The 22,464-nt window shown below is 42.0% G+C and overlaps 1 protein-coding gene across 4 annotated transcripts in view; it reads left to right on the forward strand.

Moving 5' to 3' along the window:
• Positions 1-22,464, forward strand: part of RPS6KA3 (ribosomal protein S6 kinase A3) — a 209,217-nt gene that overhangs the window by 77,975 nt on the left and 108,778 nt on the right. For all 4 annotated transcript variants that reach the window (XM_030202258.1, XM_030202262.1, XM_030202259.1 and 1 more), the window contains exon 7: positions 8,222-8,328. In XM_030202258.1, the coding sequence (XP_030058118.1) occupies positions 8,222-8,328 (107 nt within the window). The remainder of the gene's footprint in view (positions 1-8,221; positions 8,329-22,464) is intronic.

The following is a 22,464-nucleotide window of genomic DNA, read 5'->3' on the forward strand; positions in this document are numbered from 1 at the left end:
TTGATGTCGTTCCATCCAAATTCTGGCATCTAACGAGGACACTTGGTCATGGTATTCAGAATCACAACCTGTGGGGAAATCAATCCATGCAGTAATAACCAGGCAGTAGCACAAGTTTTAAGGGTTAATGTGTGTTGTATTTTTATGATTTTAATGTTTGAAATTATATCTGTAAACAATTTATATGACAGTGTGAGCATAATTTTTTTTGTTGAAAAAAATTGAAATATAACATTTCAAGCACACAAACGAGAACATGCAGGTACATCAAGGAATCATATTAAAATAGAAGAGAAGATCATATTAACAAAAATTGACATACCTACATCAGCCCACATTAATGGGGCAGAAGGGTACAAGAAATAAACACCCCCTCCCCCAATAAAAAAATAATATATAAAGAAGAAACCAAAATAGGGCCAGTCTGCCCTACTATTGTACCTGAACATAGTTAATTCTGCATAAACTGCCCCTACATCTCAGTGCCAGAAAGTAGGCAATGTGGTGGTGGGAGGCGGGATAGTGCTGGGCAGACTTATACGGTCTGTGCCCTGAAGAGGACAGGTACAAATCAAAGTAGGGGGTATACACAAAAAGTAGCACATATGAGTTTATCTTGTTGGGCAGACTGGATGAACCGTGAAGGTCTTTTTCTGCCGTCATCTACTATGTTACTATGTATGTACTTGTATCTTTCTCCAGCAAACATTTTTCCAAGGGGCTGGATCAAATAAGGAGACACAAGTGTGATGGTACATTCCACCCTGAGCATGGAAATGAATAAGCAAAAGATTGTGACGCTTGCATTTTTCAAATTGCATCTAATTAGACATTAAAAAAATATTAACAAAACTTCAGAACAGTAGTGCAAAGCTTTATAATACCATGTTTTGATTATTGTGACAGTTTGTTACTTGGCATTTCTAGATCTCAATTACAGGTAGCACAAAATGCTGTGGCTAGAATTTTGGTAGGTGGCAATAGATAATGAGCATATCTCACCATTTTGAAATCTTGTTTACCCATTGAGTATTATATTAAATTCAAAATCTTGCTCTTATTTTTAAGATATTAACTGGTAAGGTTTCAGAAATGTTAGCAGCAAAATTACATGTGCATCAGTGTTCCAGAACCCTGAGATCTGCACAATAATTGTATTTAGATATACCTTCATCGCGAGTTGTAAGATTAAATGAATATAAAGCAGTTATTTTTTTATGTAGCAGTTCCTACTTTGTGGAACTGTTTACCATTGAGACTTAACAAATACAAGAGATCAAACGGCTCAAAAGAAATCAAAGTCCTGCTTTTTTATACAAGCATATAGGGCTGAAGATGATCTGATTAAAAAGGTGGAACAGATCAGATTGAGATGAGATTGAAGGTTTAAAAGATTTTTTTTTTTTTTTTAGTTCATTAATATTATGCCGGTTTGAAGAATTGTATTTTGATTTTATGTATGTATATCTTGTAAACTGTTGAGAACTTTTGTATTGTGCGGTTAATTTTTTTTTTTTTTTTTTTTTTTTTTTAAATAAATCTGCCCCTGAAGGATTACAAGGCATTTTCAAGGGAATTTTAAGAAAAAAGTTGCCTAATTGCCAACACTTCAGACTTTGGAGAAATGTTTTCTACTTACATTGAATGCCCACAAAATTAGCATGTTTCTTCTTAAATAAATATTTAATTACCAGTAAATTATCAAAGAAATATAATCTTGATATATTTATAGGAAAGCTGTTGGATCAAAACTAGATGGATCCACCAACTTATTCATTCACTCATTTAAGTATTTATATACCACTTAGACCTAAACGGTTTACAGTTTAATGTTACAGGTACTAGGTCTGTCCCTAGTGGGCTCATAATCTAAATAGTACATTGTACTACTGTTACACCTGGGGCAATGGAGTGCTTGTAGCCTGCAATATAGAAACTTGAGATTCCAAGGTCTCTGTTCGCTTGGGCAGGACTAAATATTTGCCATCTATTTCTTGATTTATGCACACTTTTTTTTAGTAAAATTATACAACTATGTCACAGAACTTCTGAGCATGCCTTCTGTGCTGGTCACTGCATTCCATACACCTTCCCTTTTACATGATGGAAAAACATTCAATTCAATTCAAATTTTATATTCTGTTTACATCATAAGTAGAGCAGGTTGGGTATAATTTATGGCTAAGGCATTTGTTGTGTAAGTCTTGGTGGTTGAATTATAATTTATTTATTTACCGCCTTTTTGAAGGAATTCATGTTGTATGACTTTAGAGAGTATGAGAGTAGTAAGGTTTCTCCAAGGACAAGCAGGGCTGCTTGTTCTTACGATTGGGTCGTCTTCCGCGACGGCCCAGGAGGCCTAAGAAAAACAAAAAAACTTCTAGAACGCACCGGCGCGCGGGCAGAGCAAACCACGCATGCGTGAACGGCTTCCCGTGGCGCGAGCGTGCCCTCCTCAGTTCTTTTTATCCATGTCTTGAGTGACACGTTTTTTCGCTGTGCTCATTTTTGGCCCAGGAGAGTTCGTCTAGCGTTTACCGCTCCCCTTTTTTTCTAATTCGTTTTTTTTTTAATTACAAGTATTTTTAAAAATAGTTAGTTTTTTCCCTTATTTTCTTAGTTTTTTATACACTTGTTTGTTTCCTTCTTTTTACGTCGCGGCCGGCTTTTAGGTTGCTCGGCCGGGTTTCTTTTCCTTTGTTGTGCCTTTTCAATTGGCACGATCGAGTCCTTTAATTTTGCATCCGCCGTTTTTCCGTCCATGTCATTGAGGACTCCCAGTGGCTTCAAGTGTTGTACTCGCTGCAACCGGACCATCTCGGGTACCGACCCCCACACGTGGTGTCTCCAGTGCCTTGGCTTTGACCATTTGCCAGCTGCTTGTAAGCTGTGCTCTTTAATGAAAAAAACAGACCCAAGTGTCTCGGGAGGCTCAGCGTGAAAAACATTTTGCTGATCGGTCCGGTCCTTCGATGTCTGCATCGATATCGGTACCGAGGTCGGCAGCGTCTACGTCGAAAGAAGCATCGACTTCGAGAGCACAGTTAATAGCTGCCGAACGACCACATTGTGCTGGGAGCAGCGAGGCATCGAGTAAGTCTCCACCTGTCTCAAGGCCTACTGCTGTGCAGGCCCCCCCGGGACCGACCTTCGTGGGACCCGGCCCCGAGGAGGCGTGAGGATTCCACGTCCTCTTTGGTACTGAGGAGTCTCGATGACGGTTGTCGAGCGAAGGATAAGATGCACTGTCATCGTTCTCCTTCCATGCGCGGTACCGAGAGATCCGGGGAGCCGAGGCATTCAGCACCCGAGAAGCGTTGGTGCCGGGAGGACCGCTCACCTCTATACAGGAGATGCCGATGCATCTGTCTTCTGGCAGCTTGGTACCGGCTCTCGAGCCCCCTTAGATTCTGCCACCGGCTCCTGCACCGTCCCGCAGCCTTTTCCGATGGAGGTTCTTGACGAGTGCATCAGGGCCCTTCTTCCAGAGCTTCTGGAGGGATTGCTGCGCCAGTCTGCTTTGGTGCCAGGGGTGCTTGCACCTTCTGTATCGACTATGGAAGTGGCATCTGGGCCTTTGCCTGTGGTGAGGTCCCCATCCTCGGTGCCGCTTCTGGAATTGGCGTCGGCTGCCATCCGGGTCAATTCGACGTCGGCGGAGGAAGCTTCGCCGCAGTCCAGGCAGGGGTTGACATCTCGACATCCACCTTGAGGTCGTCATTCCTTGACATCGAGACAGGCTCGGGTTCAGGCTGCTCTTGGAGAGCTTTTGTCCGATACTGGATGAGTGCTCGTGGGAGGAAGAGGAAGATCCCAGATACTTTTCTGAAGAAGAGTCCTATGGGGTCCCCTCTGATCCTGCTCCGCCAATTGAAAGAAGGATGTCTCCCCCTGAGAGTCTTTCTTTTTCCTCCTTTGTTAGGGAAATGTCTAAGGATATTCCCTTCCCTATGGAGGTTGTGGATGAGCCCAGGGCCGAGATGCTCGAGGTCTTGGACTATCCTTCTCCACCCACAGAGGTTGCAACGGCCCGCTTGCATAACACACTCAGGGAAGTTCTTATGCGAAACTGGTCGTTCCCTCTAATCCAGTGGTCCCCAAAAAAGCTGAGTCCCAGTACAGAGTCCATGGAGAGCCAGTAATGGTGAAGGCCCAACTATTTCACGATTCCATGGTGGTGGACTCTGCTCTCAGAAGAGCCAAGAGTACTAGAGACTATGCCTCGGCACCCCCAGGCAGAGAGTCTAGGACCTTGGATTCTTTTGGGAGAAAGACGTATCAGGCCGCTATGCTCGCAGCCAAGATCCAAACATACCAGCTCTACATGAGCATCCACTTGCGGAACTTGGTGAGGCAACTGTCCAGTTTGGTCGAAGCACTTCCTCCGGAGCTCGCCGAACCTTTTCACCAGGTGGTCAGACAGCAGAAGGTGTGTCACAAATTCCTGGCCAGGGGTACTTAAGACACTTTTGATGTGGCATCCTGAGTAGCTGCTCAAGGTATAGTGATGCGCAGACACTCATGGATGTGTGTATCTGACCTGGATCATAAGACCCTGCAGCGAATGGCGGAAGTTCCTTGCCGGGGAGGGGGGGGGGGGGATAATCTTTTTGGCGAAAAAGTAGAGGACATGGTCGATCAGATCAAGAAGCACCTTGTTGCTATGGATTCTCTCTCCCGCCGGGCGTCTTCTGCTACTGCCTCTTCATCTAGGAGTTTTTTTGGAGGGAAGAGGAGTGCTCCTTATTCCTACAATAGGCGTAGGTACACTCCTGCTTCTCGGCAGCCTGTCCAGGTTCAGTCCCAGCACGCTCGTTCCCGTGGGCTTTTGACTGGCTCCAGTGCAGCATGGCCTCAGAAAAAGTGTCCGTGCCAGACGACTTGCTGGTCGGAAGGAGGTTGATATTTTTTCACCAAAGGTGGCCTCTTATAACCTCCGACAGGTGGGTTCTTCAAATAGTCCGGTTTAGGATACACTCTCAATCTGGAATCCATGCCTCCAAATTGTCCACCGGGAGCTCAGTCCTTCAGCTCCCAGCACAAGCAGGTACTTGCAGAGGAACTCTCCACCCTTCTAAATGCCAATGCGGTCGAACCCGTTCCACTAGGGGAAGAAGGGCTGGGATTCTGTTCCAGGTACTTCCTTGTTCAAAAGAAAACAGGGAGTATGCGACCCATCGTAGACCTAAGGGCCCTGAACAAACTCCTAGTCAGAGAAAAGTTCAGGATGGCTTCCCTCGGCACCCTTCTTCCCATGATTCAAGAAAACGATTGGCTATGCTCTCTGGACTTGAAGGATGCCTATACATACATCTCGATACTCCCAGCTCACAGGAAGTATCTTCGATTTCGGTTGGGAACTCGGCACTTTCAGTACTGTGTACTGCCCTTTGGCCTCATGTCTGCGCCCAGGGTCTTCACAAAGTGCCTGGCAGTTGTTGCAGCATCGCTTGATATGTTCTACTGGTTAGGAAACCCTTGATCCAACTTAAGTATTTTTCCACCAATCCCGAAGTAATCCAGAAATGGTTAGCTTTGATATTGAAAAGGCTTTTGACACTATTTCATGGTCCTATTTATGGGTGCTTCTATAGAGATTTGGTTATCAGGGCTCAATTATGCATATGCAGACTGGATGGACCGTTTACCATTTACTATATGTTTCAAACTTTGTATATTTTTTATTTTATTTATTGCATTTGTATCCCACATTTTCCCACCTATTTGTAGGCTCAATGTGGCTTACAGAGTTTTGTTATGACATTGTCATTCCAGGATATCAGGTACAATTAGTATTGACCTTGGGGCCCGGGTATTGACCAATGTGGGGGTATTGTCTGATCTCATTTCCATCCAGAGAGGTACAAGACAGGATTGCCCCCTATCTCCCTTGTTGTTCATCCTCTGTATTGAACCCTTGGCACAAAGGTTATTGCAGGATCCTCAAATACAGGGCATACTGATAAGTGCTCAACATTTTAAAGTAACCCTGTATGCTGATGATTACTGATAGCGCTTACCAATCTGGCAATCACCTTATCAAAAACATTAGATATCTTGCACATTTTTTGGGTCATTTTCCGGTTTATGGATCAATGCAGATAAATTGGAGGTACTCAGTCTAAGGATGGGGCAGGAGTGTTATCTCAAATACTCCATCAATGTGATTGTGCTGTGACTAGAAGGTCACTAAAAATGTAATAACCATTCTAATGTCCCATATATAAATAAAATTTGATATCGTGTAAACAGCAACATACACGGGGCAACTTGGGATTTTATCCTGACCCTAGGTCTCTTGTTCTGTCAACCTTAACTACTGCTGGTGGTCACAGAAGCATCAAAAAGGGTGGGGGAAAATTAAGAAAAAAACCTAAAAGGTTAAAAGTTTTACATGAGGCATAGGTACTGTTTAAAATATTTGTGACTTTGGCCTGAAGAGTGAGTAGACTTCAAGTGCTTATCTCATACTTCCAATTCTTTTACAATAGGTTGTCCCTTTGAACACAGCATAGGTTTTTGCAGCAAGTGCTAGCAGCCTTTCATATCTCAGACCATTACTCTTCAGTATTTTTCCCAAAACCTCATCCACACACAGAACACACCTCGCATATGCTGCGCTCTAAAAGACCATTGATCTTCTACATGAAAAGAACTCTGCCTCTTATGAGGCAAAGAAATTCTCTCAACTGTTCAAAGCCTTTTATTATAACCAACTGTGAAAGGCAGTATTTAAAAGAACTTATCCTGTTGGATAACTTGATTTGCACATCACTCTGCTGTAGCTTAGCAGAAGTTCAAGTAACAGATCAGGTCAGAGCATGATCCAGTTCCATTGCAAGTTTCCACTCTCTGAATTTTTAGAGTTATGACATGGTTATTTGTTCATTTTTCAAATTTGCAGAATGAAAACACATGGTCGCCTCTATGAATCTTTGTAGTCTGATCACTGTTTTCAAGTTACACTCTTTGGTCAAGCTATTCTAGAAAGACTTTTTAAGTAACAGTCAACTCTACCAAACTTTCTTCAATTTGCCTATGAAAACTTTACCTAAAATATCTAGGCCAACCCTTAGCTATGGAATTTCCCTCTTGTGTGACTAATTTTATATTGGTTTGACAACAAAGAAGCCTAGTTGTTTACCTATAATGGAGGGAGGGAGGAGATTTCATAGGATAAATCAGACATACAGGCCCACACTCCTATATGGGGTTGATTCCTAAACTCTGTATTAGACTGAGGAGACTCACAGAGCAGCAGCTGTGTGGGAATTCCATACATGGTAAGGAAAACTTTAGGGTCATTTGCTAGCACTGTGGAATGATGTCACCCACTTGTATGTCTGATTTATCCTGCTGTCTGTGGAGACTCCCTGTTACAAGCAAGCAACTATGCCTTTTTGTTAGTATTACCGAAATCTTTAAGTCTGTATTTGGTGGGAGGTGGCAATCCAGTGTCATCCTTAGATATTTTTTTTCTCTTTACTTGCTAATATTTAGCTATAAACTTCCAGTTATCACTGCCAGAATTCTGAAATTTAAATTTTGTACAATATAATTATCCCTTCTAAACTAGCATTTGAAAAGATTTTTTTAAGGTGCAGCCCATACATATATACAATACTACCCTTTCCTGAATGGAAAGATATTAAAAGTTAATGTTAAATGATTTGTCTGTGCCTAGATACACTTTCTATAATGTTATGTCAGGACATTTATTTATTGATTGGTTTCCTTAGGCTCTATTCTTGGTTTAACACCCAAAAAGACCTTTACCCACCTTAATTGAACACAGGAATTTTTAATTGTTTTTTTTTTTTTTTTTTTTTTTTTTTTTTACTGTGTTCTACTGATGTATTTTTATCTCAAATGATATGAATCACTTTGGGCCTCTCTTTGGGAGAATAAAGTGAGATATAAACATAAGACTATAGTAAAACAAAGTAAAATAAAAATGATTTGCACATGGGATACAGTGTGTATAAAAGAATGCATGCTGAGAAAAGTGGCAGGGAGAGGGTCTGAGAGGGAGTATGTGTGCACATCAGCACCCGTTTCCCATTGTTTCTGATGTGCCCTTATACTGGGCTATATCCTAAAAAAAATGTTTTTGATATACCACATTTTGGTTGTGCTTAGTTGCAAGAAAGGCTGAAAAAGTATTACTTTTGTTTTCTGTTGTAGAGCCTTAGTAAAAGCAATCTTATTTTTTCTCTGGTAGGTGATGTTTACAGAAGAAGATGTTAAATACTACTTAGCAGAATTAGCACTTGCATTGGATCATCTACATAGCCTTGGAATCATCTACAGGGACCTGAAACCAGAAAAGTAAGCAGCATGTTGGCAGTAAGCATATAATTTGCATCTATTACAACTGTTTTAACTCGTCTTGGAGGCACAAAAGGGAGTTTTAACAAATGATAGAACTGAAGTGATTTTTCTGAAAACAAAGAAAAAAGTAGGCAGATAAAGACCATATGGCCTATCAAGCAAGCCTATCCAAATGATCCTGATTGATCTAATGAACCATCTACCTAAACATACCCCATGATAACGACATTAACCCTAACTATATCTCCCACCTGACTCCCCTCTCCATTGCCTATTTCTACCTATTCATCTTGCCTTTTATTCTGATATATTTTACTTTTACCCTCTAATAATAATCTGTATTCCTTTTACTATGTAAGCCACATTGAACCTGCTTTGAGTGGGAATGTGCGGGGTACAAATGTAATAATAATAATAATCTAGTCTGCCCATCCATGCCATCTACTCTCCCTATCACTCCTTTGAAGATCCTATGTACTTGTCTCAAGCGCTCCACTACTTCCACTGGGAGGCCATTCCACAAATTCATCACCCTTTCCTTGTAGAAGTATTTCCTCAGGTTATCCCCTTCCAGCTTCATCCTATCCCCCTCATTCCAGAGCTTACTTTCAATTGAAAGAGACTCTCCTTCTGTGCATTTATTCCACATAGTCATTTAAATGTTTCTATTATCTCTCCCCTCTCCTGCCTTTTTTTCCCAAAGTATACATACTGAGATATTTAAGTCTGTCCCCATACACTTTATGATGACCACTGACCATTTTAGTAGCCACCCTCTGGACCGACCCCATCCAATTTATATCTTTTTGAAGGTGCAGTCTCCAGAATTGTACAGAATATTCTACATGAGGTCTCACCAGAGGGGCGTAATCACCTACTTTTTTTCTACTGGCCATTCCTCTCCCTATGCACTCAAGCATCCTTCTAGCTTTTGCTGTTGCCTTTTCTACCTGTTTTGGTCATCTTAAGATCATCACATATGATCACACCTAAATCCTGCTCCTTTTTCTTGCACAAAAGTTCTTCACCATCTAAACTGTACCATTCCCATGGGTTTTTACAGCCCAAATGCATGATTCTACATTTTTTTAGCATTGCTAAGCTGTCAACGCCAGACTGTTCCTCTAGCTTTGCTAAGTCCTTCCTCATGTTATCCATACCATCAGGGGTGTCTACCCTATTGTAGATTTTCAGGGAAAAAAATAGGTAAAGTAGTATTAAACCATATTTATTTTAATATTGAATGTTTTATGGGTTGGGGCTGCCTCTCCGGCACTATGTAAGCCACATTGAACCTACAAAGAGGTGGGAAAATGTGAGGTACAAGTGTAACAAATAAATCAGTGGCAGTGCTATGTACTAGGCCCCAGTTCATTGGGTTTTTGCCTACAACTGGGGGTACAATGAATGTTGGATTCACAGCCCATGGGCTGAAGGGATTCATGGTAATTAAGGGCAGCACTTAGTGACTGAGAGAAGAACCTGTGATATAGGGTTAAGCTAGGAGCTCTAGTGGTTCTCAAAGCCTTAAGTTCCTTGGTAGTTTTGAATTCTCCCTTAGACATCTGATTAGGGTATAGCATTCCACCTTAAGGTTACCGTCATTGAACATAAAAGGATCATATTCATACTATTGCTGCTGCTACTACTGCTACTTCTTTCGGTAACACTACTAGATGTAGACAGCCTGTAGAAATACAGCCAAGAAAAGCTCCTACTCTGTAAAACTTGCAGGCTAGTCAGGAGGCACATAAGACAAATATGAGACTTTGAAATTTCATTTATTAAAGATAATAGTTGAAACCGAAAAAAAGCTGTCAGGAGAACCATGGACTTAAGATGTAAAAGCAACCTCCTCAAAAAGTGGATTTTTAATCAGGGCTGAAGTCCAGAGAGGGAGAACGACACATCAAGTGTATCTTCCAATTACTAGCCGTTGAGCCCATAAAAACAGTCTAGTATAGGAAAGGGGGGGGGGGGGGGTTGAAAGCCCCTTCCCGTGGCCGCTGCCAGGCCCTCGCTCCGGTATTCAAACAGCGAGGGAACGCAGCACACAGCTCTGCTCTGCTGCCGTCCTTCCTTCTTCTCTGCCTGTGTCCCGCCCTCGTGTGATGTAATGTCGTCGAGGGCGGGACATAGGCAGAGAAGAAGAAGGAAGGACAGCAGCAGAGCAGAGCTGTGTGCTGCTTTCCCTCGCTGTTTGAATAGCGGAGCGAGGGCCCGGCTGGGTGGAGAGTGGGGGGAGCGTTAGCGACGGCAGTTTCGTCCCTCGCAAATGCGCAGTAGAGACCCTCTCTGTTCCGCCCCCATCATCACGTATTGACGCGGGGGCGGGGCAGAGAGGGTCTTTACTGCGCATTTGCGAGTGAGTTCGACACTCGCCATTTGTATGTTTGATAAGGTGTGTGCAGCGGGAGGGGATGAAATGAAACTAGAGGAGCGAAGGCAGCATGTGGGGGTGGGGGGAATGGGCACAAGGAGAGCACAGTGAGATTTAATTAGCATCAAATTTTAGTTCTCGTTCTTATTCAGTTTTTGTTCTTATTTTATTCTAGTTCTGATGACTAGTTTTTTTTATTCAGTCCTCTTCCAAAAATGTTAGCTCTTATTCAGTTCACAGACTCATAATTTCAGTTCATGCTTATTTCTTTTGTAAAATATAAAAAATGATCAATACTATTGTGTTCACTATCTGTTTGCGTTTAGCATTAGTTTTAGAAATACTTTTCATTTCCAAGCATTTTTCAAATCTATTTCTTTGTCCAGCAGTCGTCATTGCACACTGAGAAAAGATCCTTTTTACATAGGCATGTGATGCTGGTGTGGACAGAAGATCTAGAACTATAAGAACTAATGTGTCCTAAACTGCACTTCTCTCATACCAAAATTACAAAACATTCTGCGGTATTATTCATAGAAGTCTAATTTCTGCAACATAGATGTTTATTTGCATTTCAACAGTTTCTTGAACTGGAGCAGGACTTGCTGGAATCTTTTGGGTGTTGCTACTGGTCACTGAATTGTCCAGCTTAATTTTTTTTTCTTCACTGACTCCTGTGATTGTAAGATTTCAGCTTTGGCTTTATGGAAATGCTCCACATGTTTTTGAAGATTGGTTGGATTTTTTTCCACATAGTGAGCACATCGCACGCACGCTCACTTCTGCTTGTAAGCCTAATCATGCACCTGCTTTTCTTAGTATTTTCGCTGTGTTCAAATAATTCCCACGTGCCACTTTACCTTTTATGTCCAGCAAATGACTTAGACTCATTTTAATACACTAATGAACTAAAATATCACAGATTAAAGCATTGATGTAACCATGGGTGGGCCAGGGCCCACCCACTTAGGGCTCTGGCTCACCCAACAGCAGGTCATCCTTAGAGGTAGCTGGCAGGGATCCCAAATCCTGTCAGCTGAAGACCTCCCTCCTGATGGAGCTGAAAACACTGCTCGCCATCTCAGCAGTCTGCTGTAGCTCCCTGAACCTCCAACACCAGCAGCTGCACATGCTTAGTTTACAGCGCATGCACAAAAACTTAGCTTCTGGCTGTGTCGGCAGTTCCAGGAGCTGCAGCATACTGCAAAAGTGGAGTGCAGCATTTCACCCCTGCCAGCCCAGCTAGGAAGGTGGACAGTGCAGGGGGGAGCAGGGATGTGCTTTGTGCCCACCCAAAATCTGCTGTGTAGCTACTCCCCTGGAAAAACCAAACTGAGCCAGAAGTAAAATAAGCCAGAGGCACAGATAATGCATGCATGTACACCAGTGCCATCTAGTAAACTTTGAAAGGAAAAGCATAACAGTTACAAAATGATTTTAGGTTAATGTGTAAAATTTTTGTTTAGAAAAAATATTAGTTCTAGTTCTTAATCTGTTTGGGACAGTACAGTAGCTATTCTTAGTTTTTGTTCTAGAAATAATTTTCATTTTCTCGTGAACTAGTGATCAATTATTTTTATTTTTCTCAAACTTTTCTTGTTAACAAAAATATCACTGGAAGGGCGTTGTAAGAAGGGTCCAAGCAGTTGCTTTATGTTCTGCTACATCATATCCAGTCTCATCTGATCCCCCTTCTGCTGTCTCATTTCAGTGGGCATCCTGTGGGAGAGAGCAGAGAGAGAGGGTGAGCAGGCACAGCCACGGCGTATCATCTCAGACTTGGGACTCAAATGAGGACAAAGTGGGGGAAATAGGAGTTACCTTGTAGTATGTGATATATATTGGGAAGCAGAGGAGTTAATTACGGAAAGGCAGGTGAGGTAAAGAGGGGATGAATTGGGTCGAATGCTTGGATGGTGATGATGCAAGAGAGGGTCAATGTATAGGAGAGTAAAGAAAAGAATGAATGCTGGGAGAGAGTATAAAGAGAGGGGGAAATGAGAAAGGAAAGTGATTTCCTCCCACATCTCCTTGAAATCAGTAATGCATGTTTGGGCTATAGTAGGTGTTGAATGAGAACCGTGTGAAAGGAGGGGTGTAGGGTGTGTGGAGTTAGGCTCAAGACTTGGGGAGGGGTTGCAGAATTAGCTGGTCGAAATGGAGTGGGATGCAGGAATGCTGGGGAAGGAGCTATAGATGGTGTTAGGATGAGCGTGGGCAAAGGAGTGATGGAGAGTGCGTGTGTGACAGAACTAGAGGAGAGTATATAATAGAAAACCAGAGAAATATTAGAACAAAGACACAAGGGGATGACTTAGTGTGAACTACAGATGATGACTGGGAAAACATGAAGAGATAATGGGAGGTAAGGGATTCAGACGGAAGAGGATGGGAAAATATGAAAGTGAGTGAAATGGTTGAATGAAGGAGTGAGAAACTCACTGTAGGGATGATGTCATCTTTTGATATATTTTGTATGGTTGGTTTCAGAATTGTAAGAATAAATAGAATTGAGTGATTTGTAGGAAATACTTCATATTTGTAAGTTATTAATTGTAATATGTTGGTCTAATTTATATGGGAGAGCTGAAGAAGAGGACAGCATTTCAAGAGTAATTGGGGAGGGTAATTGAGATGTTATAAGTTTTCAGGGTGGTGGTTAGATAAGGGTAAGAGATGTGAATGGCAGGCAAGCAACATTTATATAACTTGATTACAGTTCCAGTTCATCAGAACATTTTCTCATTGTTGGGGTATGTAAGATATGCTGAGGTTTATAGGGAGGGGAAGATAGAAGTTAGGCCCTTGACAGCTCTAATGAGAATTAAACATGCATAATTTAGGGAAGGAAAAAGGGATTCATAATTATTCAATATTGATCAATTTCTGGTCAGTAAAAAGTAAAGGGCAATTATCAGATTGGCTAGAAAATAATGTGATTTTTTCTTTTTGTTGTTGTTTTACAGAGATTTGGTTACTTGAAGTGAAATGTGATTCTCTTAACTCTCCAAATGAGGTTTTATGGCTAAGTGGCCCAAGAATAATTAGTAGGAAGAAATGGGTGTCCCTTATTTTTACAGCTGCTTTTAGAATTCAGCAGCTTAGTTTACATCAGGTTATGGGGACTAATGTTGGGAGGAATGGGATTTGATTTTGTTAATCAGTGGAAGATGATGTCTTGAATTTTAAACTGCTTTGGAGTATCATCCTAATGTTAAGTGATTTTAACTTTGAGGTAAGGATTTTTAGATGAGAAAGTTACTGTGTAGAAAGTTTGAAACAGCTGGGTCCATCACAAACTGCTGGAATCTTAACTCAAAAAGGCTGAAAGAACATCAGATTGTTCTTATAACATAGAAAAGCAAATTCTTTCAATTTAGAGAATTAGGAATGAGTCGGGATTCATGGTTAGATTATATTTTTCACTAACAGGACAGAAAATAGAATCAAGAATGGGGAAAGATGATGATGGTGTGTTCACAAAAAGATTTGGTTCCAAGAAACGAGTGCTGTGTTTTATGGAGCTCCTTAGAGGGCTGAAACAGTGAAAAGTTTGGGGAGGACTTGGTGCAAGAATAGGGCGTGGTAGGTAAATTTCCCTACTTACCGTTCATGTTTTATTTTTATTTATTTATTATGCTTTTAAAAATATTACAACTCACAAAAGAGATGATAAGAAACATACAGAAAATTATTAATTACTGAAACAAACACTAATGTCTCAATTAGACAAAAGGAAAAAAAAATAATCACAATACTTCGACCAAGAAATTTTTGTATAACATGATCCAAAAATTAGTAAAAAGAAACTAAATAGAAAAATAAACTGTGTATACTGCTCTCCAATACTTCTTCTCTAGCCTACCTTATGCAGTGTGTGTCTGGGAGTCAACTAATACCACTGGTTCCTCTCTACTTAACAGAAATTCCTCTAATTGTTTTGGTTCAAAAAATTGAAATTGTTTAGATTGATATAATATACAACAAATACAGGGAAATTTCAAAACAAAATTAGCACCAAGAGCCAGGGTCCTCGCTCTAAAAGCCAGGAAAGCCCTACGTCTTCTGGGTTTCCCTAGAAAGATCAGGATAAACTCTAATTTTAGAACCAAAAAATAGGGAGTCCAAATGTCTAAAGGAAAGTTTTAGAACAGCATTCCTGTCCATTTCAAAGGCAAAGGTTACCACCATAGTGGTTTTTTTAGTTATAACTTCCAACGATGACTCTAAGAACGCTGTCAAGTTCATCCCGTCTCCTGTTTGTGATTGCAAAATTTCTCCATCTCTCTTTTTGTTAAATTGTAAATATTGTGCTCGCACAATAGGGGAAGTGATTCACTTGGCATTCCCAAAGTATCCACTAAGTATTTTTTCACCATTTCAATCGATGGTATTAATGGGGAACATGGAAAATTTTAGTCTCAATTTTAATTTTTTTGCTTGGTTTTCCAAATATTCCAAACAACGGAACATATAGTTCTGATCTCTAATTGTAGCCTGACCCAAAGTTTCTAAAGTTTGTAGCTTTGTCCCCATTTGATTTAATTGGGAAGCTTGTTTGGTGGTAGTCTGAGTCTGTGAAAGAACAGCTTCAGAAAGAACTTTTATTTCAAGCACATTTTTTTCAATCACTTTTAAGAGAGAGAGGAATGAAGTGAATAAGTTAAGTCCCAGAGTGACTCCATCGTCACCACAGCCGGTTTTTCCATAGTTCCCAACATAAAGACAGGAGGTGGAGCACTCAGAATTTGAGTCAAAGTACTCACAGTTTGTGAAGGCAAATTAAGCAAATCGTCTCCTACTGGCTCCATTCTGGGCGAATCCAACGGAGCGGGCTGGCTCCCTCCCTGTAACTCTGCACTGCCACTTGGGCTCCTTGTTACAGGGCCAAGCTCTGCTCTACTTCCTCCTGGCTGAGGGGGGGCTGTGTGCTGCACGGGGCTTAAAGAAACCCCGTTTACACTGCCGTTGGACACCATCGCAGCCGCTCTGGTAGAAGAAGGAGAAGTTTGTCTGGGGATGGTCGTCCACCCAAATTGCTCCACCGTCGGCTGCAATTGAGGATTAGGTCCATTGCTGGCTGAGGGAGTCTCCCGCACTTTACCTCTCCGCTTCCCCATATTCGTGGGACCTGCAGAGAACCTCGCAGCCCTAGGATTGAGGAGAAACTTGAGGTGCGTCCTTAGCAGTTAACGTTTATGCGGCCATCTTGGATCCTTACCCTTCATGTTGATTTAAATTGGCTTGGAGGAAAATTAAGCAGGCTTTTGTAGAGCAGAAAATTGAGACTATTTAAAATAGGTCTACAGAACCATTCAAATATGTCAGCTGTAACAGACTGGGTGATGGAAAAAGCCATCAGCGTTGATGTCAATTTTGATGAATTGTTTTTTAAAGGAAAGTTTTGCAAATTTGTTCTGAACTTAGTTATAGAGAGGCTCTGAATGTTGGAGGGGTGGATGCAGTTTTCGGTGGGGAGCTATCTCTTAGAAGAGATAGGTATGGCACAGATGGATGAAGAGATTCTATGTTAAGAGAATCGGAATGGTATAGAAATTCTTGAAAGGTTTAGGCTCTTGGAGTAGAGGAGTAGCCTAATGGTTAGTGCAGCAACAGCCTAACAACCAGGGGAACTGGGTTCAATTCGTACTGCATTGCCTTGTGACTCTAGGCAAGTCGTTTAACCTTCCATTGCCCCAGGTACAAAAGAAGTACCTGTATATAATATGCAAACTGCTTTGATAGTAACCACAGAAAAGTGGTATATCAAATCTATCCCCTTTCCCTTTCCTTTCCCCTTTTTTGGTCCTTGTTTGGAAGAGTGTATGGGGATCAGTTACTGGAAGTCTTTAATCCATGATCTTCTGTTTTGAATCCCTACCCTCCTAAGGTGAAGGTAGCTAGAGAGGAGTTATTAGGCGGATTACCAATGATTGATGCCGTCTTGATTATGTACTTCTGCTCCGGTGAAGAAGCTACTGTGAAAGCAGTATTGAAGATACAATCTTTAGATTGAGAAGTGCTGAATAACTATAGGCCAATATCTAATCTTCCATTTCTATGTAAACTTATTGAAAAGGTGATTGCATGACAAGTGGATAACTGTTTGGAAAGACAGTGTGTGATAAGTAAATTTCAGTCAGGATTTAGGATTTCCGATCTGACGAAGAAGGGCAACCTTCGAAACCTAATCAAGAAATGTATTAAGTTATGTCCAATAAAAAAAGTATCATATTTTCTTTTCCATGTTTTATTTTGTTTGATTTCTATTGATTACCTTTAAAAGTGGACTAACACGGCTACCACACCTCTCTAGTCAGGATTTAGAGAATTTGTAGCACTGAAATGTTGTAGTTTCATTGTTATGAAGCATATCAAATAATTGACAGTGGCTCCAATATGGTGGTGGTCTTTTTAGATTTGACTGCAGCTTTCAACACATCCTAACAGTCTGTTGAAGATATGCTTAGAAGTCGTTGATTTTGAAGGTACAGTTCTGTGTTGATTTTTTTCTAATTTTTGTTTTGGTGGGTGTGAACTGCAAATTGTGGGACAAACCATCAAGAACTTGTAACAGAACAGGCTCATGGGGAATTCTACAACCTTTCTCCCTTCCTCTGTAATATTTGTGATGCCTCTTTATAAAAGTCTGGAAAACAGGTTTGATTTTTTTTTTTTTTTTAATATGATGGTATAACTGATTTACTTACACATTGGGAGGTGAAGGGAGAATCTTTAAAAAAATCAATGATGGTTTTAGAGGAGTAGCATTCAATAATTTGGATGCTTTTGACACTGTCGATCACAGCATACTTCTCGATACCCTGTCCTCACTTGGATTCCAGGGCTCTGTCCTTTCCTGGTTCTCTTCCTACCTCTCCCTCCGCACCTTTAGTGTTCACTCTGGTGGATCCTCTTCTACTTCTATCCCTCCGCCTGTCGGCGTACCTCAGGGTTCTGTTCTTGGTCCCCTCCTCTTTTCTAGCTACACTTCTTCCCTTGGTTCATTAATCTCATCCCATGGCTTTTCCTACCATCTCTATGCTGATGACTCCCAAATCTACCTTTCTACCCCTGATATCTCACCTTGCATCCAAACCAAAGTTTCAGCCTGCTTGTCTGACATTGCTGTCTGGATGTCTCAACGCCACCTGAAATTAAATATGACCAAAACCGAGCTTCTCATTTCCCCCCCCAAACCCACCTCCCCGCTCCCCCCGTTTTCTATTTCTGTTGATAGCTCTCTCATTCTCCCTGTCTCCTCAGCTCGAAACCTTGGGGTCGTCTTTGACTCTTCTCTCTCCTTCTCTGCTCATATCCAGCAGATTGCCAAGACCTGTCGTTTCTTTCTTTACAACATCCGTAAAATCCGCCCCTTTCTTTCCGAGCACTCTACCAAAACCCTCATCCACACCCTTGTCACCTCTCGCTTAGACTACTGCAATCTGCTTCTTGCTGGCCTCCCACTTAGTCATCTCTCCCCTCTCCAGTCGGTTCAAAACTCTGCTGCCCGTCTCGTCTTCCGCCAGGGTCGCTTTACTCATACTACCCCTCTCCTCAAGACCCTTCACTGGCTCCCTATCCGTTTTCGCATTCTGTTCAAACTTCTTCTACTAACCTATAAATGTACTCACTCTGCTGCTCCCCAGTATTTCTCCACACTCGTCCTTCCCTACAACCCTTCCAGTGCACTCCGCTCCATGGATAAATCCTTCTTATCTGTTCCCTTCTCCACTACTGCCAACTCCAGACTTCGTGCCTTCTGTCTTGCTGCACCCTACGCCTGGAGTAAACTTCCTGAGCCCCTACGTCTTGCCCCATCCTTGGCCACCTTTAAATCTAGGCTGAAAGCCCACCTCTTTAACATTGCTTTTGACTCGTAACCACTCGCCTCCACCTACCCTCCTCTCTTCCTTCCCGTTCACATTAATTGATTTTGATTTGCTTACTTTATTTATTTTTTTGTCTATTAGATTGTAAGCTCTTTGAACAGGGACTGTCTTTCTTCTATGTTTGTGCAGCGCTGCGTACGCCTTGTAGCGCTATAGAAATGCTAAATAGCAGTAGTAGTAGTAATGAGAGAAAGAAAGTTTGGCTGTTAGGGGAGAGGAAGCCAGATAGCAGGGTATATATAGGAGAGCCTAGTGGTGAGGTGGCAGTGGAAGAAAGAGTTAGGGATGTGCTGAGGCAGGAAGAACTATGGAGGGTTAGAGATGAGGGATGTGAGATTCAGATAATGTGGTTGCTATTAGTCTCCTTGAATGTATAGTAATTAAAGTTAATAAAAACAGAAGATTTTTGACTGACTTTTGGGAGTTAAGGTACCTTCCTCAAGTCATTACTGTGCTTCTTGTATTAGTCCAGTTCAAAGGTAATAGAAATTAAAAAACAAATGACAAACAGGACTATGAATCCTTATGCATGAGTGACATCACTGACAGAGTCTGGTGCAAGGAACAGTATCCCAACGTTTTCTAGAAGCATTTAGGCCTCATTACGCATATGCGCCTGTTTATGCCTGCTGCTGTCACACAGGCCCTCCTCAGTCTATATTTTCCATGATGCTGGTCATATGTTTTTCCATTGTGGTCACCTCAGCGTCTTAATTTCAGCTTTAAAATTAGTATGTCCTCTCTCATGTTGCTGTTGCATGGTCTCGGCATTCATCTGTTAGAAGTAACTGTTTTATTTTGGAACTCACTTCAGGCCAATTTGACCAGGTTATTTTTGCTAAAATCAAGTCTTTTAATTTTTGCTACAGCTATTTTTCTAGATGTTGTGTCCCAAAAGACCCCCAGGGCTTCAAGAGGTTTTCCAGTGCAACAGGACTATGGTTGGGATCCACAGATACTCACTCATGGTGCCTGCAATGCCTGGGGCACACCCATGATCCCTCTCGTCGTATTTTCTGTTCACAGATATCAGAGAGGGATTCATAGTAGAGAAAAGCAGAGAGAGGCTTTTCATCAACATCAGCACCGGAAGCATCAGTCTCCATGGGTCCAGGAGGAATCTGGGGATGCATCAAAATCAATATGGTCTGGATCACCTTGAAATTAAGCATTGAAGAAGCTCATCAGGAGCAGTTATCATTCAGGTCCCACCCAGAGAAGAGGAAGGATGGTCTCATCTGCATTGATGTCAAGAGGATGTAGGACATCTGTTGGTGGCCGATGTATCTCGACATTGCTCATTATCAAAGTGTTGCACCAAGGGTTGTTCATTCTTTGTGCAATTGAAAATGGTGCTCCAGTCTCCATGGACCTGAGACTGCCCCAGGTGACTCAGGAGACATGCCCAATCCTGTTATGATGCCTTGCCTTTGTCGATGGCAGCCCTCAAGGATCCATAAGTTTAAGGAGTTGATGGAGCGCTTCTTTGCCCGACAAGGTACTGCAGCTGCAACATCGTTAATGTCCTGTTTGTCCTAATTAGATTGTAAGCTCTGTCGAGCAGGGACTGTCTCTTCATGTTCAAGTGTACAGTGCTGCATACGTCTAGTAGTGCTATAGAAATGATACGTAGTAGTAAGTAGTAGTAGTAGTAATAGCAAGGATGGTGCAGCTAACACACAAGACCTATGTCCTGCCTGAAACAGGTTACTTGACACCAAAATCAGGAGGGGGCTCAGTCTCAGTCATGGTTGGTTGCACCAGTGTCCATCTCCAGTACATCAAGGAGGGAAAGTATCACAGAGGCACTGAATGTCTCAATGTATAGGAGAACTGACTATGCTCTCAGTAGTGTGAGACAGGCAGAAACTCAGAGTTCTCTAGCTGAATTATTCTATGAATGAGTCAGAGCCAAAAGTTGCAAGATAGCTCTTTGATGCCTCTGGTGAGGCAGGATCAGACATTAGGAAGAGGTTGTTTTAGAAGACTATGCTATTCTCCCTACCAGCTCTTCATGGGCATGTATTTGTGGAACATTGTGTGTAGTGGTGTGAAGTTTGTAGACACACTCTTCCTAATGAAAAGACCAAAGAATTCCACTAGATAGCAGCCAAAGGGAAGGATTGTGGAAAATAAATAGTCCAAATGACTTATATTTTGAAATAGCATTGGGAGCTTCCATTATAGGGCTACTACTCATAGACTTGCCTGGCTGTGGTCCTCAGATCTCAGACTAGATGTGCAGGAACAACTTGCTGACATACCATGAATTGGAGATAATCTCTTCGGAGGTAAGGTTTAGGAATCTGCTTCTTTTATCAAGCAGCATAGGAACATCTTTAGGACCCTCTCCAGGCCCAGTTCGAACTCAGCTTCTTTATTCAGGAGGTATCAGAACAGAGGCAACTGAGGTCCTATTACTGTCATAAGCAGTAGAAGGCCCAAAACTCTCTGTCAAAGGCAATACCTAGGACAGAGTTTTGACTGCCTTCATGAGAACATAGCTGTAGTCCCTATATCTATTCTGGACAGCCTACCTGTAGGAGAAAGTCAGAATTTCTTTTGCAAGCAGATGGCCCCTTGGAACCTCAGACAAGTGAGTTCTCAAAATAGTGTGCATAGACTATTCACACTGTCCAAATTCCTCACCGAGATCATCAAGGTTATGATCTCCATATCAGGAAATATTTACAGAAAATCTTCCCTTTTGCAGGTCAATTTGTTCATACCTGTCCATCCTGTGAAAGAGGGCAGAGACTTCATTTCAAGTATTTTCTGATGACAGAGAAGACAGGAGGATACTGCCTGATCCTTGACCTGAAGGCCCTGAACAAATATCTCACAAAATAAAAGTTTGGGATGGTTTCCTTAGGCTCCCTTATTACGCTCATACAAAAAGGGGACCAGCTATGTTGATCTAAAAGGTGCATATATATACATTCACTACATCCAACCCACACAAGAAGTATCTGCAATTCATCATAGGGGAAATACCTTTACCAGTACAGCCAGAGAGTGGTGGATGCTTGGAATGCTACCAGTACAGCCAGAGAGTGGTGGATGCTTGGAATGCTCTCCCACGGGAGGTGGTGGAGAGGAAAACGGTAACGGAATTCAAACATGCGTGGGATAAACATAAAGGAATCCTGTTCCAAGGGAATGGATCCTCAGAAGCTGAGCCGGTGGTGGGAGGCGGGGCTGGTGGTTGGGAGGCGGGGATAGTGCTGGGCAGACTTATACGGTCTGTGCCCTGAAAATGACAGATACAAATCAAGGTAAGGTATACACAAAAAGTAGTACATATGAGTTTATCTTGTTGGGCAGACTGGATGGCCTGTGCAGGTCTTTTTCTGCCGTCATCTACTATGTTACTTGATCACGGTCTGGTTTTTTTTTTTGTTTTTTTTTGGTGTTTTTGACACATAGACTGTAGACGTCCACTCAGCTCTGTCCTTATGTTCCAACTACAGGAATTGCAATCAAAGCCCTCTCCAGCCTATCTGAATCTGTCTTGTCATTTGTGAGACACAGACCGTAAAAGTCTGCCTGGCACTGTTTTCACGTTCGAAATTTCCAGTTTCCATCGAAGCTCTCTCCAGACCATCCTAAACCGGATTGCTATATGCGGGACTCAGAGACCGTACAAGCTACCCTAGCACCGGCCTTAGTTGATACAGCCAGAGTTGCCATCTAAGCACCACTTGACATGCAAACACATATGCAACCCGTAAAGTTTTGCTTTTTATACCATCCATTTTCTAATTAGAGATCCCCTGTGTTCAACCCATGCCTTTTTGAATTCCCCCACAATTTCTTTTCTCTACCCACCTCCCTTGGGAGGGCATTCCAGGCATCCACCAC

Source organism: Microcaecilia unicolor, chromosome 4, assembly GCF_901765095.1.
Source record: "Microcaecilia unicolor chromosome 4, aMicUni1.1, whole genome shotgun sequence".
Taxonomy (NCBI): Eukaryota; Metazoa; Chordata; class Amphibia; order Gymnophiona; family Siphonopidae; genus Microcaecilia; species Microcaecilia unicolor.